General features: G+C 52.8%; 5 protein-coding genes across 5 annotated transcripts; 3 read left to right on the forward strand and 2 right to left on the reverse strand.

Annotated features, from left to right (window-relative positions):
• The first annotated feature begins 140 nt into the window (after nt 1-140).
• Nucleotides 141-1,560, forward strand: NCU00335 (pre-mRNA-splicing factor cwc15). The gene is made up of 2 exons (XM_952713.2): nt 141-338; nt 430-1,560. Exons 1-2 carry the CDS (start codon nt 306-308, stop codon nt 1,216-1,218), a joined length of 822 nt encoding a protein of 273 aa, XP_957806.1. The 5' UTR covers nt 141-305; the 3' UTR covers nt 1,219-1,560.
• A 62-nt stretch (nt 1,561-1,622) lies between these two features.
• NCU00336 (U3 small nucleolar RNA-associated protein 10) lies at nt 1,623-7,483 on the reverse strand. Its single transcript, XM_952714.2, has 2 exons — nt 2,641-7,483; nt 1,623-2,585 (listed from the first exon to the last, which is right to left on the reverse strand). The coding sequence occupies exons 1-2, from the start codon at nt 7,114-7,116 to the stop codon at nt 1,695-1,697; spliced, it is 5,367 nt and encodes a 1,788-aa protein (XP_957807.1). The 5' UTR covers nt 7,117-7,483; the 3' UTR covers nt 1,623-1,694.
• Nucleotides 7,484-7,682: 199 nt separating this feature from the next.
• Nucleotides 7,683-10,008, forward strand: NCU00337 (nuclear export protein Noc3). Its single transcript, XM_952715.2, has one exon. The coding sequence runs from the start codon at nt 7,848-7,850 to the stop codon at nt 9,876-9,878; it is 2,031 nt and encodes a 676-aa protein (XP_957808.1). The 5' UTR covers nt 7,683-7,847; the 3' UTR covers nt 9,879-10,008.
• A 3,186-nt stretch (nt 10,009-13,194) lies between these two features.
• On the forward strand, nt 13,195-15,093 carry NCU00338 (aspartic proteinase). Its single transcript, XM_952716.3, has 2 exons — nt 13,195-13,715; nt 13,772-15,093. The coding sequence occupies exons 1-2, from the start codon at nt 13,515-13,517 to the stop codon at nt 15,050-15,052; spliced, it is 1,482 nt and encodes a 493-aa protein (XP_957809.3). The 5' UTR covers nt 13,195-13,514; the 3' UTR covers nt 15,053-15,093.
• A 980-nt stretch (nt 15,094-16,073) lies between these two features.
• On the reverse strand, nt 16,074-17,051 carry NCU00339 (hypothetical protein; the record flags this gene model as incomplete). The annotated part of the gene is made up of 3 exons (XM_952717.1): nt 16,074-16,116; nt 16,278-16,702; nt 16,818-17,051. 3 exons carry the CDS (start codon nt 17,049-17,051, stop codon nt 16,074-16,076), a joined length of 702 nt encoding a protein of 233 aa, XP_957810.1.
• Between the last annotated feature and the right edge of the window lie 196 nt (nt 17,052-17,247).

The raw sequence follows: 17,247 nt of genomic DNA on the forward strand, positions 1-17,247 counted from the left end.
TAAAGTCCGCCAGAATTTGGCGGGTTTTGCCGCTGGCGGTCAAGAAGTGCGCCTGCGAGACTGAACCCCAGGGCGTCATTGGATCCATTTGTACCACTACTGCCAGCCAGTTCCTTCTTCAGACTTCAGAGCCATTGCTTCAAATCAGGAACAACTTTACTTCCCTCTGCAGCAATTTCCACTTCCAACACCCCTCAACAAATCACGGCCCATCTCGCCCTCTATTGCGCGCGCTTCATCTCTCACGCACCGGCATCATCTATCAACTCAAGAAAAGAACTGCGTAACCGAACCAAGCCGCCAGAATGACCACAGCTCACAGACCTACCTTCGACCCGGTACGCATCCCACCACCCTCATCCTTCTCATCCCCAACCAATCCCGCCATCCTCTCGTGCACCCACTAACATCCATTCTTCTCAAAACCAGGCCAAAGGCAAAGAAGCCCTCCGCGGTCCCGCCTACCACCAGCGTCTCCTACCCGCCTACACCCAGCTCAAGTTCCGCAAGCCCGGCCAAGGCGGCGTTGCGGGGGCATCTGAAGAGCGCGACACGCGCGACCTGCGCGCTGAGCTGCTGGCTGCCGAGGAGGCGCACAAGGCCAAGTTGAGGGGCGGACCTGCTCTTACCTCTGGTGATGACGATGTCGATAACGAGAAGGCGGGAACCAAGCGCCCATTGGCTTTGACGGGCGGTGATCACAACAAAGAGGAGGAAGACCAAGAAGCGAAGCGACGAAGGATATTAGAGTTGACGAGGGAGATTGATGCGGATGATTCTTCTGATGATGTTGATGACGACGACGCGGATGCCGATGACGCCGATGCCAAATCACCAAAAGCCCAGAAGAACCAAGATGACGACGACGCCTCTTCAGACTCCTCCGATTCTGATTCCGACTCCGACTCCGACTCAGACGACGAAGAAGCCGAACTCCAGCGGGAACTCGAGCGCGTGCGTCGCGAGCGTCAAGAGAAGCGCGAGCGCGAGGAGCTTGAGCGCCAAAAGGCCGAAGAAGAACAGCGCGAGAAGGACATAGCGCTCGGGAACCCGCTGCTGAACAAGCCGGACTTTACGGTCAAGAGGAGGTGGGACGACGACGTGGTCTTCAAGAACCAGGCGAGGGGTGTGGACGATAGGAATAAGAAGAAGGAGTTTGTCAATGATTTGTTGAGGAGCGACTTCCATAGGCGGTTTATGAGCAAGTACGTTCGTTGAGGGAGGAGAAAGAGGAGTTTGAGGTTGGGGGCTTGTTGCTGCCGTTGCTGCCGCTGGGGAAAGATTGCGCAGTGGCGGAGAGAGGAGAGGAGCGAAGATACCCAGAGCGGAAGGATACAGGGCCAAGAAGGGGAGATATATTCCTCTTTGCGACACATCTTGGTTTGAACAAGTTTCTGCATGCATGCTCAGTGAGCGAGAAATAGACGATTTCACAGGACACGATTCAAGCACAACTAACAACATTTTCAATGATCATTGCATATCTATTCACACCGAACCCAACCATGATTTTTTTATATCTAACGCCAGTTACAAATGCAAATGCTACACATAGTCCCATCCATCCTCAGGATATATCCTTTACCTTCAACATGGCCAAAGACATCGATCATATACCACATGTAAACGTTTTCCCGTGACCAGTAGTCACAGTATGTACTCTTTCAATAACCAACTCCAACCCTCGTAACCCTTTACTGCAACATATTATCCAAGCTCTCACCAAGCGTCTCCTCAATGCCCACAATCCATCTCCTGTTCTCCCTCTCCACAACCTCGTCATCATCATCCTGCAGCTCGCTAATGAATGGCAACATCTCCGGCAAGCTCTGGAGCCACTCCTCACCCAGTCTAGCAGTGAGCTCCTGCTCGCACTTGATGACCGCCAACCTGACGGCCGCCTGCTCCGACCGCAGGTGCTTGAGCAGCGCCGAGTTGATCTCCTTGTGATGCTCCTTGCTGTCGGCGGCAGCAGCCAACTCGACAACGGCAAGCACCAAATCGTTGGTGCAGTTGTCAGCGCCAGCGGCGTGGCCGAATTGCGCAACCAGTACGGGCGCGACGGCGTTGAAGTGGGCGGGCGCCTGCCAGAAGCCGTCCTGGTCGTGCTCAAAGCATTTGGTGAGAGTGCGAAGGACGCGGGAGCGGAGAGTCTTGAGGACGTCGTCACTAGTAAGGGGCGCAGAAAGAATCTTGACAGCCGAGTCGATAATGTACGAGGCGTACGAGGTAACGATGGACTTGAGGTTCTCGAAGAAGTGCTGCAGGAAGCCGTAGGTGCTGACTTGGCGCTGGGCCTTGCCGGCCAAGTCGGACTTGGGTAGGCCGGTGGTGGACCACTCCATAAGGTGGGAGAACATGGGGCGGAAGGCGGCATCGTTGAGCTTGTAGATCATCTTGAGAGAGGTCTCGTTGATGAGGAGCTCGATCTTTTCCAGCTCCTGGGTAGATGAGAGGACGCCGCTGCGACGAAGATCAAAGGCATTGAGGAAGATGCCAGTGAAGAGGGTGGTGTTCTTGGCGATGGAGGACTTGGGGTGCTTGTCCAGAGCGGTGCCGAGAACGTGGAGGTACTCCTCAAGAGCCTGGAGATTGTTAGACTATATAACAGGGATGAGAGGTGACAGGAGAAAGACTTACCAAGTATCCAGAAGAAGCAGCATTGGCCCAGTTCTTCTCCAGGGCAGTGAAGAGTACCTTGCCCTCGATGAGCTTGGCGACAAACTGGAGGCAGTCGGTCCGGCTGTCGCGGCATTCCTCGTTCAAACCAGCGGCAGCAGAAGCGTTGGAGCAGACAAGGAGTCTGTCAAGGTAGGCACCCGAGATCATGTAAGGAATGTGCTGAGCGAGAGCGGCCATGAAGGCATAGGCAGCGTTATGCAGTGCACCATCGGGCTTCTCGGCCTTGATGCTCTCCTCGAGGCAGCCAAGAGCCTTGGGGATGGCAATAGGCAGGACAGGGACGATAGCATCCTGCAAAACATCCACGAGAGAGGCAAGGCAAAGAAGAGCCATGACACGGAGCTCCTGAGACGGCTGACCAAGACAGCTGTCGCCGGCAATGGTGGCGGCAGCAGCGGCAACGGCATCGAGATCCTTTTTGCCATACTTCTCGGCGATCTTGTCGACGCAGTTGACAGCGGTGTGCTTGTAGTTCATGTCGTCCGACTCGCGGATAACAGCCGTTAGCTGGGGCAAGAAAGCAAGCAAAGCCTCCCTCGATTTGGGGTTGTTGATGCTCTCGCTGTCCACGCGGCGCTCCAAGGCACGGAGGACCTTCTGGCGCAAAATGACGTTAGGACGGTCAAGAAGAGCCTCAACACTCTTGATGAACTCGGCAATGGAGAGCAGGTTGAGGAGGTTGGAGAGCGCCTCGGCGCAGCGCGTGTAAAGAGTGTCCTTCTTTGGCTTAACGGTACCAGCCAGGGTGAGGACGCCCTCGAGGAGTTGGGCATAGAGCTCGCGGATCTTCACGGACTCCATATCATCCTTCTCCGCCAATCCAGAGATCTCGTGTCTCAGCCGACGGTTGACAAGCAACTTCGGGAGGAGGGTAAGCTGTTTCGTAGCAAGCTTCACAACATCCTGCTCGGAGTTGGAGTCAACCTTGGCGAGCAAAGCAGCGGAGAGGACAGGCTTGGGCTTGAAAATGTCGCTGATGAGATCCAAATGCTTGATGAGGGTCTGAAGCTGGATTTCCACCGAGAAGGAGCCGATAATTTGTGTAGTGAAAGCAAGCATGTTATCAGTAGCGCCATACTTGTCAACAAACATGGCAAGGACAGCAAAGAGAAAGTCCTCGGGTCCAAGATTCTCGATAAGAGTGATGAAGAGATCCTGCTTGCGGTGAGAAGGAATGTGCTCGTAGGCAACAACGAAGCTGGTGAGAAGCTCGGCAGTGCTGGCAACCAGGTTCCTCCTGCTCTTGCGGAAGGTCTCGATCAAAGGAGGAATGACCTCCTTCACGGTCTGGTTGACAACATGAGCAGAGTAATCATCAGCCTGCTTGAGGACAGAGCTGCCCATAAAAGTGAAGATGGGCATAACGCTGTGCAAGACAACATCAGGCGCAGTGCGAGCCAGGCTGGCAACCAGCAGCAGAGCAGCGTTGATGACAGTGGGGCTGGAAGACCGCTGGATACAGGAGGCAAGGATGTCACCGTGACCAGCCGCGGGGTCAATAGTGAGCTCCTTGCTGTCCTTGTAGGCCGGCATCATGGCAAGCAGACTACTGAGAACCAGGCTCTGGAGGTAACCAAGTTCAGAGCCAACAACAGTACGGAGGTGCTGAAGCTCGGAAAGGGTGGTGAAGAGACTGGGAAGCAGCTCGGGATGCTTGGCAGGCTCCGACTCCTGAACAAGCTCGAGAACAAAGGTGGCCTTGCTGAGACTGGCACTAACATCGGCAGGGCTCTGCGAGTCGACGCTCTTCTCGGAAGAGCCAACACGTCTGCGCTTGGTCGCCGGCTTCTCGGTAGCCTTCTTGATATCATCGTAAAGAGACTCGAGGAAGTCAAGCAGGATATCAGTAGTCAGCTCAACCTTATGCAAAACATCAGTAGCCTCGGTGGCAATAACGTCTGGCTCGGAAGAGGTAGGGTGAACGGCTTGAGAAAGAGTGAGCAGAGCGCGAGCGGTGGAGAACTGAGTCTCAGCCTTCATGGAAGACCAGATCTTCTGGACGCGGCTGAAGAGCGACTGGACGAGCCCGTTGCGGGTGATAACATTGGAATCGCGGATGAGTTCGAAGATCAGCCTGAGACCAGCCTCGTTGTTGGCGATGACGACATCAACGAAGGCGTTGTTGACAGACGCCTCATCCACAGCTTCCCGTGCGAGGAGCTGCTGAGCCTCAGCCTCGGACAGGCGGGCCCACCATTGCAAGAGAGAAAGGAGCAGGTCGGTTCTAGAAGTACCGGAGATGCTCTTGATCTGGTTAAGCGACTGCAGAAGTCTCAGCTTGACAGCAATCAGCGGTGTTCCAACAACATGGCTAGAAAGGAACTTGAAAATGGCAAATCTGGTAGAGTGGGACAGGTGCTTCTTATCGCCGTCCTTGGACTTGGAGCTCTCCAGGGCGTTGGTGAGGGCAGCCAAGATGTGGTCCTCGTGAAGGATGGACTCCTCGAGAGAAGGAATGAGGACGGAATGGATGAGCGACTTGGTGGCATCAAAGTCTAGCCAGTTGACAGCAGCATTCTTGGCATAGAGACCCTCAGAACCCCATACACGGCGGGCCTTGCTGGGCTTGGTCTCGTAGAAAGATCCCAAAACGGTGACCAGCTCGGCAGCGGCACGACGGACCTTCTTGGCAGGATCGCTGAGAGCAACAATGGCATAGGGAACGACGGCCTGGAAGTCCAACGTGGCGAACTCCTCATCCTTCAGGAGGTTCTTGACACGGTCAAGAGCAGCAACCTTGGCCAAAGTCGGGAGAGAACCGCACCACAGACGCATATAGAAGCTGGCATAGAAGAGCTTGGTAGGGGCCTGGGGGCGGCTGAGAACAGGGGCCTCGTCGAATTTCTGGAGGTTACTCTCGTTGGCAGCGACAGACAAGAAGAGCGAGTAAAGCTCCTCGAGAAGATCAAGAGGCTCCTCGGCAAAGCACGATGCAGTCTGGGGCTTGAGCTTGGAGAGCTTCTCGAAGTTCTGCGCGACTTGGGCTTCCTTGTCGACTTTTGGAGTGTTGTTGTCCTCAGCAGCGGCCTCGGGCGCATCCTCAACGGCGAGCTTGGGGCGAATGGAGGCGCCAAGAGTCAACTCGAGAGCATCAATGTCGAAGTCAACTTCGTCGATAGTAGCACGGACGATATCGCCAACCTCACCACCAGCCTGGGACAAGCTGACCAGAACAGTGCCAAGCTCCTTGCGAATTGCGCCATCCTGATCAACCTGGTCGTTAATTCTGTGGGCGGCAACCAATAGAGACTTGTAGACGACCTTGATCTGCTTCTCCCGGAGGACGTTGCCAAGGAGCAGCGAGTTGACCACAGGCAGGCTGCGAACATCGCCCTTCTTGTGGAGTCTGTCGACCAAGGCAAGCGCTAGGCCGTTGGCCAGCTTATCGACTCGGTGGTCCTTGCCAATCTCGTTCATAACGGAGGCAACCTCAGGAACCTTGAGGAGGGCCTTGGTGACTCTGGCAGAAAGCTGCTTGGCGGAGCGGTGCTGGGAGATGATGCAGAGGGTGACGAGACCAGGACGCATCGTTTCAGGCGTCCAGCCGTGGACAAGCTGGTCCATAAAGGCCGTAAGAGCGTTGTCGGCAAGACCGCCCTTGGCAGCCAGAATCGTCACAACCATGTAGCTGGCAATCTGGAGACCGGGAGAGCTCTTCATGACCATGGCATCGCTGAGGACCGGGCCAAGCTGCTGCATGAGAGCGTTGTCGTTCTCGATCTGGATGCTTCTCCTGCCGGAACGGTACTTGTCGAGCAGACCGTTGGTGGCTTCAACCATGACACCACCCCAGAAGGAGATGAGGCCAGGGTATTCCATCTGGTACTTGCAAGAGTCAAGAGTGTACTGGGAGATGGCGGTAAGCAGCTCGGGGCGGTTCGTCGCTTGCTGAACAATGGCGGCGCGAGGGGGCGCGGTCAGAGAGCGGATGTAGGGGTCGAGGAAGCGGTACTCCTTGGGGATGTTGGCGGGCAGGATGGACAACAAGGTCACAAAGGCCGGGATGGTATGGTATGGGAGGAAGGTCGCGATGAGAGCAGCCGTGTTGAACTCATGAACGCGGAACCGGCGGATCAACCACTCGATGGCCTTGATGGTGGGCATGAGACGCAACCTGCTGCCGCACAGGTGGAGGAAGGCCTCGACATGCTTATCGAGGGCGGCATTCTCAGCGGCGCTCATCTGTGTCCTGTCGGCCTCCTGGCTTTGTGGGCTCCATAGCGACTGGGTGAACTTGGTGAAGCGCGAATCAAGGTTGCACAGCTCCTCAAAGCCTTCGAGGCATATCGAGTAGATCTCGGGGTATGTCTGGGTAGCGGCAACGCGGGGCTCGAAGATCAGGGACTTGGAGTGGGCGGCCTTGAGGACCTTGGTGTTGAGGGTCGACCGCGAGTTGGCAGCGATCTGGGCCAACTGGGAGGCCAAAGACGACATGGTTGGGTGTTGGTTTCTACGATTCGGCTTTATGGTTATCGTATGGTACTATCGTCAAGGAGAGTCGACGTCGATATTTCGATCGCGTCGCAAAGTGGGAATTCGATCGGCCTTTCGGCGCGTGGTGGGAGACGGGGAAGAGTGCAGTCTCGATTGTGTATCGTGGGGTAGAGACTGGGATTACGGGAGGTTGGATGTGTGTACAGTGGTCGAGAAAGAGATTAGGTGCCGCGGTCTCTCTTTGCTGCGACGAGGTTGATGTTTTCGGAGAGTGCCCCGTCGGTGGGTTCCTATTTGGATGGATGGAAGGAAAGGGAATTCAAACTTGGAGGAGGAGGTGCGGCCACTCGAAGCTCCAGCGCAAGCAACTGAACTCGACCGCAAAACTCAAAGTGCAGTCAATCGATGGCCGTTCATGGTTCAGCAACTTTTTTTTCCCCAAGCGGTGGGGTCCGATAAGAAAGCTAAACCAACCACATCCCGCCGATAAGACCCCCAGCTTTGGCAGCCAGGGTCCAAAAAGTTTGGAAAATGTTCCTGAGCGGTTCCTCATCTCAGTGAAGAACAAACAATCGATACCCATCCATCTCCACTCCAGAACACCGCTCGCTCCCGTCTCACTTCAGTCTGTCTTCAGCACACATCGATCAGCCGCCCACACTCAGTGTTTCAGGTTCACTTCACATCATCTCACAACCCTCCAACTGCACAGACCATCACCAGCCACCACCATGTCTTCCCATCCTTCCAAGCGGAGGAAGCTGACCGAGGGAGGCCAGTCCTCGGACGGCGCAGCAACCAGCGACGTCAAAATTCAAAAGCAGTTCTTCAAGAGTGCACAGAGCTGGAACCTCGAGGAGGACTATGAGAACCGCCCCAGGAAAGGAAAGAAGAAGAAGGAGAAGAAGGTCGCCGATGCCACGAAACTGCCCATCAGAGTTGCCGAGGGAACCTGGGTGACGCAGGAAGAGGAAGACGCCGAGATTGCGAGCGATGCCGAGTGGTTGGAGAGTGAAGGGGAGGAGGCCCCTGAGGAGGAGGAGGCTCAGCCCGAGCCAGAAGCACCCAAGATTCCCGAGCGTGAACAGATCAGGAGAGCCCAGGAGGAAATGGCCAAGATCGCAACGCAGCTCAATGAAGACCCAGAGGAGCATCCGGGTGCTTTCAAGGCGCTCGCCAAGATTGGAGAGTCGGACCTTCTCGCCATCAAGAAGCTCGCCATTGTTGTCCAGATGACCGTCTACAAGGATGTCATTCCCGGCTACAGGATAAGACCGGCTTCGGAGGATGTTGCCAAAGAGAAGCTGTCCAAGGATGTCAAGCGGCTACGCGTCTATGAACAGGCCATGGTGACCGGCTACTACCAATACATCAAGACCCTTGCTGCCCTCGCCGGTGGATCGATTCGCGACAAGTCCAAGCAGCCCATTTCCAGCATCGCCCTTACCTGCGCCTGCACCCTTTTGAACGCAGTACCGCACTTCAACTTCCGCGGTGAGCTTCTCAAGATTCTCATCAAGAAGCTGAGCTACAGAAATATCGATAAAGACTTTATCAAGTGCCGGACCGCTCTCGAGACCCTGTTTCACGAGGATGAGGATGGTCAACCCGCCATGGAGGCCATTTCAGTACTCACAAAGATGATGAAGGCTCGTAACTACCAGGTTGACGAGAGCATCCTGAACCTGTTCCTCCACCTGCGTTTGCTTAGCGAGTTTTCCGGAAAAGCTTCCAGAGACACGGTGGAGAAGCAGGACGATGGGTCGGTCAAGAAGCCGAAGCAGAAGAAGGAGTTCCGCACCAAGCGTGAGCGCAAGCTTCTTAAGGAGCAGAAGGAGGCTGAAAAGGTCATGGCCCACGCCGACGCAGCTGTGAGCTACGAGGAGCGAGAGCGGATGCAGTCCGAAACGCTCAAGATGGTTTTCGCCTCGTACTTCCGCATCCTCAAGATGCGTATTCCCAACCTCATGGGTGCCTGTCTTGAAGGTCTCGCCAGATACTCCCACCTGATTAACCAGGACTTTTTTGGTGATCTCCTTGAGGCCCTAAAAGACCTGATCCGCTACAGTGAAAAGGACGCCAACAAGGAGGACGAGTCGGACGACGAGAACAAGGAAGAGGAAGAGGATGAAGACGACGAGCACGAATTCGTTCGTGACACCAGCCGCGAAGCCCTCCTCTGCACCGTCACCGCCTTTGCTCTTCTCGAGGGCCAAGACGCCCATAACGCCCGCTCGGACCTTCACCTCGATCTCTCCTTCTTCATCACCCACCTCTTCCAGTCCCTCCTCTCTCTCTCCGTTAACCCGGATCTTGAACTCGGCGCCCAGTCGCTCCAGCTCCAAAACAGCGTGCGCCGCAACAACCGCATCAATTTGCAGACCACCACCGTCCTGCTCGTCAAGTGTCTCAGCGGCATCCTCTTGCCGCCCTGGAACATCCGCTCCGTGGCGCCGCTCCGTCTGGCCGCCTTCACGAAGCAGCTCATGTCCGGATCGCTCCAGGTGCCGGAGAAGTCAGCCCAGGCGCTTCTCGGCTTGCTCGCCGACGTGCTCCACACGCACGGCAGGAAGATCAGCTCGCTCTGGAATACGGAGGAGAGGAAGGGCGACGGCACTTATAAGCCACTTGCGGCGACAGTGGAGGGTAGCAACCCATTCGCGTCGACGGTGTGGGAGGGCGAGCTGTTGAGGAGACATTACTGCCCCAAGGTGAGGGAGAGTGTGAAGGAACTGGAGAAGAGCATCAAAAGTATCAAATAGCTGGTGAAAGGGTGATGTCGGAAGGGATTGTCTTGTTATGTCTACGAGACTCTAGGTGTAGGTTGTTGGAGAGTATACACGTTAGCTTTGGCATAGAATTATTATTGTTGAAACGATTCTGGATATCTACGAGTTTATGGCTGTGAAAGTGATTTCAATGGCGGCTGGCAGACACAAAGCCACCACCATACCAACGGGTACTTTTGTCGACCAAACCCATCATGATCACAGTGGAATGTGGTATTACTTCAGTTTCTTTGGAGATCTAAAAGCAGGCGGTCGCATTTGTTATGTGATAACACTTGGAGAATGAGCCTCCTCCACTGCACCTTCCCAAGACATTTCCAACTTTCAGTTGGCCATCAGCTGTTTTCCCTCCTCGACCTCCATTCAGCCGACCATCCTGACCTTTGCATCATTTTTCTTTTCTTTTCATCTTTTCTATTTTCTGCTCTAGCTCTGTCTCACCGAGTCGGGTCAGACTTGCCGAACCATGGCGGCTGTACATTAAACCGAGGCATGTCCGTAGCTTCCCCTCAGCCTCATGCGAGTTTAATTGGTGAGGTGAAAAATCTTTTGCTGTCTGATGACGATCGTCATATCGATTCATGGAGTGTCTTTCTCATTTCCCTTGTTGGTGTAAGCGTGCGGCTCTCATGTTCCACAACAGCCTTATTTGTGAAACATTGTTAGGCAATATTCAGCTTGGTTACACAATGCGTCCGTCGGTAGCCCGTTGGTAGCGAGGGAATTTCTTGGACTTTGACAACAGTGAGCACCATATCTATGGTAGATCCTAAGCGGCTCGCCAATGGTGTTGTTCTACTAAACCTCTCGACCCGAACTTACTCGTCGACTCTAACCGCCAAGAAGATGATATGTATCGAGGCTCCGATATCTCGTACTCAGACCAACCTCGAGATGCCCAAGATGACATGTCATTGCCTGGATAACGGCAGGTTGGGATACTCAATAGTACCATCAAGGCCGCCAACACCTATACCTTGCCGTCATCCCCGGAAAACTCAACCTTCACACCTGAAGGGCATGTAGTCATCATCCCGATAACGACTATGGGCATGAACCTGCAAATCCTCCAGATTCCCCTTTGCTTCGAACGGCGGCCATGCATACCCTCCTTGCTCTTGCTGGACGTGCACCACAAACCTACAGCGTCTCGAAGTACGTAGGGCTATGCGGTCAAGCCGAACCCGAAATCCGTCCGTCCTTTCGCCTTACAGCAACTGCTTCACCGTGTGCTCTGCACGTCCAAGTCCAGACAACAGTGCGCTTTTCGGTAACCGTCGCATCAAAAGATTTGCGGTTGAATTGAACAAAGGACTGCGGGAGAAGGAGTACTATAACAAGCGTGGTTTTCTGGATGGAATCTCCACCGGCCGCAAAATTGGTCTCCACTACCAGGGGACAAGGGCACTAACAAACACGTGCAAATTACCGGAAATTGGCCCCTGTGAAGGCTATCACCAGGCTACTTACATAACTTGAAGTCATCAAGCTAAGCTGTTAACGGTCGCTAACAAGGCCGCCCAAGGTTGGCTACATCCGCTAGTCTTAAGCGTCACTAACACATCCATGGGAAATCGTGCATTTTCCCATCGCTAAGACAATTGGAAAACGGCCTCCCGTCCCGACGTTCCATAGGTTGCTTCCTCCCATGCCCAGGGCATGTCTTTCCATTGATCATTGACACAGACCATAAGAGGTATAGCTCAGGTCCCAAGGCTCTGGCGCAATCTTGTTGTGTTACACTCTCTGGTAAAATCAGAGGGAACAGGAACACCGATCCATAATTATTTCACCAGCGATTCCAGAAACAGGGCCTTTCTTCGTCTGAACTGGTCCTTCCTTCTGTACACTACCTTTTCATCCCCTTATCGGTTCAGGGAGGGGACTAGAGCGTCGTAATTCGCCTACCCAGATGGCCTGTCGAATCTCCATCTCGACCATTCAGCTCCCTGATGCCGCTGATGGAATCCAGGCGCCAGCAGAGTGTAGTATCAAAATCGCAGAAATTATGGTAGATCCGGCTCTGGCAGCTCCACCTTGGCATCCAACTTCCAGGCTTGTTTTCCACAGGAAGAAGCTTCTTCCGTCCCAACAGTCGAAGGAAGGTAGCATGGATGGAAGCCAACACTGGGCCAGTGATCGTCAGTCGTCGGTTTCGGATACGCTCTCCCACTTTTTCCTTTCTTCTTCCATTTCGTCCGTTGCTGCTTATGTCCGTTGACCACCTCGTCAGCATCTTCACCAAGGGGAAAGTCCACCTCGACTCAGCCGAACCGACAACGTTTCTCGTCGTCAAAAGACATCTGGAACAGAATCGCGTTGCACAGTTTGCAGATTGTGTAATCCATCAGCCTCGTTCCAACGGCTTACGTTTCCGCAGCACTACCTAGGTGCACCCGGTTCATGTCCACCGGATCCTTGCTTTGCCTTCTGCGTACATGAGGCTACGCAACATGCCTTTGCCGCCGCCGAAGACGCCCAGGATCGGTCTAATCTACATACACAGCCTTCATCGGGGCCTGTCTCCTGTTCCTCGTGCAGCCTTCTCGACGTCGAATCGCCAGGAGTCCGAATCAGATATGAACAAGCCAAGCTCTTTACCTTCACATTAGCTACTTGGAGGCACTTTCCTTTTGACGACTTTGTGGTTGATTCCCTCATTGCCTTCATTTTTGCCCCAAAGCCGTTCACATCATTCATCCATTCTTCAGTCCTGTCCCAGCCCCTGTCGATGGATCCCATCCGCGTAGGGGGCCGGAACTTCGTGGAGCCTTTCTCTTCTCCAATACCCCTCCCGCCTATCCTCTTGCCTCCAACAATGACCCCCGTCCTGGCCTGTTGACTGTGCCCGGCTTTGCCTCATCTCTACATCTACCTCTATCTCCGGTAGACTTTTCGTTCTCACTATCGTACTTCTGTCATCTCATCATATTCACCCACATGGGACAAAAAGTGTCCATGTGGCTTCCCTTCTCATCTGATATAGTTGTCACAGCTTTCTTCTTGTTTTTCTTGCTAAGCCTTTACCTTCGTCCAATTTTATCTCCCCTTTCCCCTCTTCTTTTTCTTATACTAATTCGGTCACGCAACGCAGGGACGAGGTGTTGGTTGTCACTCAAGACAGTACGATCTTTGGGACTGTCTTGTGTACCCTACGTGCCATTTACACTCTTAACTTGACCAAGGTCTGCCTGAATCTCTTGTGGTTTGGTTCTTATTGGACGTATTCAAATCCTTGGCCTACGTTGAAGAGCTCACTTAGTCTTACTTGCATCACGATTATCCGAGTGTTTTCAGATACATTCGAATCCTTTTCTTTTTCTCTTTTTTTTCTTTTTTTATGTGTTTACTTTTTTTCTGATTTGCACTACCTACCCGATAGCGCAGCTGGTTCCTGAACCTTGCCAGCTTCCTTTTTCCGTTTGTCACAAATCCTTTTTGGTTTACTGTATTGTATTAGCATCTACATATATTTAGGTTATTGCATCAGTGGGCTTTGTCGGATCTTGAAAGTTGGATTCTTGGAGACCGTCAATATCGTTCTTCGACCAAACAGATCGAAAAGGAAAAGAGAAAAAAAAAAAAAAAAAAAAAAAACAGAAAATAAGGATGAAGAGAACGACGATATGGGAATGGATCTTGACGGCATCCCTTCTCTCAACAACGGAAGCCTTCGCCATTCGACAAAAGCAAGATGCAGATACCCCAAAGATGGTCAGTCTGCAGACGGAACGATTGTCAGTCCCAAAACCTGCTGCCCGAGACAAGCTACAAAGGAGAGGAATGAATGACGTCGCATTAGACAATGTCGTATGATTTACCCTTCTAATACTTTGCTTGAAAATTTGGCTAATACCACGGTTCAGATAGGTGGATACTATGTCAATGTGACCATTGGTACACCCGGAAGGAATCTTTCCCTACATCTCGACACAGGCTCAAGTGATACTTGGGTGAATTCTCCCAGTTCGATTCTTTGTCAAGATGAAGACAAACCATGCGAATACTCCGGCACCTACCTAGCCAATGACTCGTCTACTTATGAGTACATCAGCAATCATTTCGACATCAAGTATGTGGATGGGTCTGGCGCCAGAGGGGACTATGCCTCCGATACTTTCACAATCGGCAACACCAAACTGAACCGGCTGCAGTTTGGCATTGGCTACTCTTCAACTAACGCGCAGGGACTGCTCGGTATAGGGTACACCCTGAGCGAAGTGCAAACCCGTGCCGGGTTGCCAGCCTATAACAACCTTCCGGCGCAAATGGTCGCCGACGGCTTGATCAACTCCAACGCCTACTCCATCTGGCTCAATGACCTCGATGCCCTCACGGGTACCATTCTCTTCGGCGGCGTCGACGCCGCCAAGTACGAGGGCGACCTGCTCACCCTACCCGTTCAAACCCCAGAAAAGGGCACGTACAAGAACCTCATGGTCACCATGACCGGCCTGTCTCTATCTCAGTCCCAGTCCTCCTCCAGCGACAAGGGCAACGGTGATGACACCACCCAGATCTCCAAAGACAACCTCGCCCTTGCCGTTCTCTTGGACACCGGCTCAACCCTCAGTTATCTCCCCAGTGAGCTCGTCAAACCGCTCTACGACGCGATCGGTATCGAATACATAACAGACCCCGACGGCAAAGTAGATGGCTACGCGCCCTGCCATCTCATGTCCTCGTCGCAATCCGTCATGTTCTCCTTCTCCTCCCCGCTTCAGATTGCCGTGCCCATGAACGAGCTCATCGTCAACCGGACCTTCCACGGAAAACTCCCACGCATGCCGGACGGCGTCACAGACGCCTGCATCTTTGGCATCCAAGAACGTAATGGCACGGGAGCAAACACCTTGGGCGACACGTTCCTGCGCAGCGCGTATGTTGTGTTTGATTTGGACAACAACGAGATCTCGATGGCGCAGACGAGGTTTAATGCCACGGCGACGGACCTGAAGGAGATTAAGAAGGGCAAAGGTGGGGTGCCGGGCGCGAAGGCGGTGGAAAATCCTGTGGAGGCCACGAGCGGCCTGTCTGGTAATGAAGGGGGGATATATGTGAATGGGGCGGCGTGTGAATTGAATGTGGGTATGGGAATGGCTTGGGGTTTGTTGGTTGGTGCTACGATGGTGGTTTTGGGGTTGTGAGGTGGCGATGGATGGACAAAAGGAAGAAGAAAAAAAACAAGGAAGAAAATACAAGGAAAAGGGAGGGAAGGAAGGGAAAAGCGAATTGGCTGAAAAGTTTCAAATTCTTTATTTTTTGCATAAATCTTGCGATTACATAGGAACAGCCTTTGGGCTTTGCCTGTTTTGTATTATATATTAGAATATCTACTTCCAGTGCATTTTGTCCGTCGTGGTATGAGTGGGACTGCTCGTTGAATATAACTTGAAGTGCGTGTCCTCTCCGGTCGATCTGATCCAGATGAATATATAATTGGAGAGATTTACTAGGAAAACACATTGGGCATTCACAGCACCTCAAGGATAATAATAGTGGTAGTATCGAAAAAGTCAAGATGAAAGTATACTCACTGGCCGACCCGTACATATTGTAATCCATTTGCGCAACTTGATGGTTATTTCTTGTTCCCTTGACACTAGGGTAAGCAAGCGAGCTGATGGTGCTTCCTCAGGTCATTCCAAATTACATTTCCTCTAATTTGCCATTTCACATAACATAACCAGAATTAAACCGACCCGCACCATACATAACACGTCCGTGTATCTTTTTCAACATACATCATCAATTCCGTGTGGCTTTGTTTCCAAACACCATTTCCAGCTGGATACTATGTAGTGTCCTCCAAATCATTCGTGTACACACCAGATATACCCTCCAAGCCTCTCGTACAAATACAAATACCATCATCGTCAGGATCTTGCTGGCTGGCTTGTCGGAGTGGAGAAGTTGTTGTATGTCTCCTCCATATGTTGTACCAGAGTAGTTATCATCATGGCCAGCTTCTTGATAGCGATGGTACATATACTCTTTATTTGAGGGTCTGAGACTCGTTTTTTGGTCTCTCGTTGTGGTTCTTTGTCGTTTGTGTTGTTTTTGATCGTCCGTTGACGGGCAGTCTTCTTTTCTTGAGTTCGAGAGAGTCTTGAACACGACGACGACAATAATAACGAAGAATACCTATGAAGACCATGACAGACCACTTTAATAATGCAACGGATCGTCTTCGTGCAAGCATGGGCGCCAGCTGTTGCCGTGTGTTAGTTTCACGTTTACGAATACCATGACAGGCCGAAGAAAAAAAGAAAAAAAGAAAGAGAGAGGGGGTGAAAGGGTAAAAGAATAAAGGAGGGGAGAAGAAAAGAACTAAAAAGAGAAAAACAAAAGGAGAGATAGACAGGAACTCACTAAACCTCCGGCGTCCCATCATCACAAGCCTCCCGACAACACTCATCACTCGCCGCCTCAATCACCGCCCTCACCTCGGGCCGGCACGTGCACTCGATATCCAACGAATCTTCGCAATCTGTATTCAGCTCCACCGCCTTTTTCATGCAAGGTTGCGCACAAGCCGCAAGCACTCCCGGGATCTCGTTGTCTGTGCCCATGGGAAAGTTGTCTGTGCCCATGGGAAACGGGAGGACGTCGTCTAGACGCACCGTCTGGATCGGTTGGCCGTGGACGTTGACGTTCTTGGAGATCCGAGATTCTGGGACGTCGTCGCCGAAATGCGGAAAGCCGTCATTGTCGAGGCGGTCTTTGGGGTTTTGGCGGCGATGGATATGGAGGGCCCGTGGGGAGCTGGTCTGGGTGGGGTAAGCGGGTGATGAGGACTTTGAGTGCCGAGGTGGTATTGGAAGTCGTCGTCGTCGTCGTCGTCGTCGTCGTCGTCGTCGTCGTCGATGCAGCGATAGTAGGGGAGGCAAGGAGGACATGGCTGTGCTGGACGTGGGCGATGCGGTCGAAGAAGAATTCGGGTCCTTCAGAGGGCTTGATGTCATCCTCGGTGTTGTTGTTGTTGTTGGGAGTAGTGATACATTCAAAAAAGAGGCAGGGAAAGAATAAGGAGACTAGAGAGGCAGTCAACAAAACTGAGAATAAGAAACCCCAGAGCATGAAACAAGGGGAGACTCGAGAAAGGCGGGGGAAGAAGCGGATCTTGACGGGGCGTATGAAGGCCATTTTTGCCGTGGCGATGACGGTGTGGTTGGTGATGCCGGTCTTGATGGTTATTGCTGGAGCAGGTTGAGGAACTTTTAGGTAATGAGGGAGTCAGTATAGGTTCAGCACTTTGTTGGTTGGACACACATACTAACTTACACGATGGGATTCCAAATTGTTCTGGGTCTGGTCTTATTTGTTTTTGCAGAGTGGAAGG

Source organism: Neurospora crassa, linkage group III (assembly GCF_000182925.2).
Source record: "Neurospora crassa OR74A linkage group III, whole genome shotgun sequence".
In the NCBI taxonomy this organism is placed as follows: Eukaryota; Fungi; Ascomycota; class Sordariomycetes; order Sordariales; family Sordariaceae; genus Neurospora; species Neurospora crassa.

Excerpts from the sequence above, each read along its gene's own strand:
- NCU00335 (XM_952713.2), top strand. The coding sequence starts at position 306 with ATGACCACAGCTCACAGACCTACCTTCGACCCG. Across the intron at positions 339-429 it reads ACAGACCTACCTTCGACCCG|GCCAAAGGCAAAGAAGCCCT; the intron begins GTACGCATCCCA and ends TCTCAAAACCAG.
- NCU00336 (XM_952714.2), bottom strand. The coding sequence starts at position 7,116 with ATGTCGTCTTTGGCCTCCCAGTTGGCCCAGATCGCTGCCAACTCGCGG. Across the intron at positions 2,586-2,640 it reads CTGCTTCTTCTGGATACTTG|GCTCTTGAGGAGTACCTCCA; the intron begins GTAAGTCTTTCT and ends AACAATCTCCAG.
- NCU00337 (XM_952715.2), top strand. The coding sequence starts at position 7,848 with ATGTCTTCCCATCCTTCCAAGCGGAGGAAGCTGACCGAGGGAGGCCAG.
- NCU00338 (XM_952716.3), top strand. The coding sequence starts at position 13,515 with ATGAAGAGAACGACGATATGGGAATGGATCTTGACGGCATCCCTTCTC. Across the intron at positions 13,716-13,771 it reads ACGTCGCATTAGACAATGTC|ATAGGTGGATACTATGTCAA; the intron begins GTATGATTTACC and ends ACCACGGTTCAG.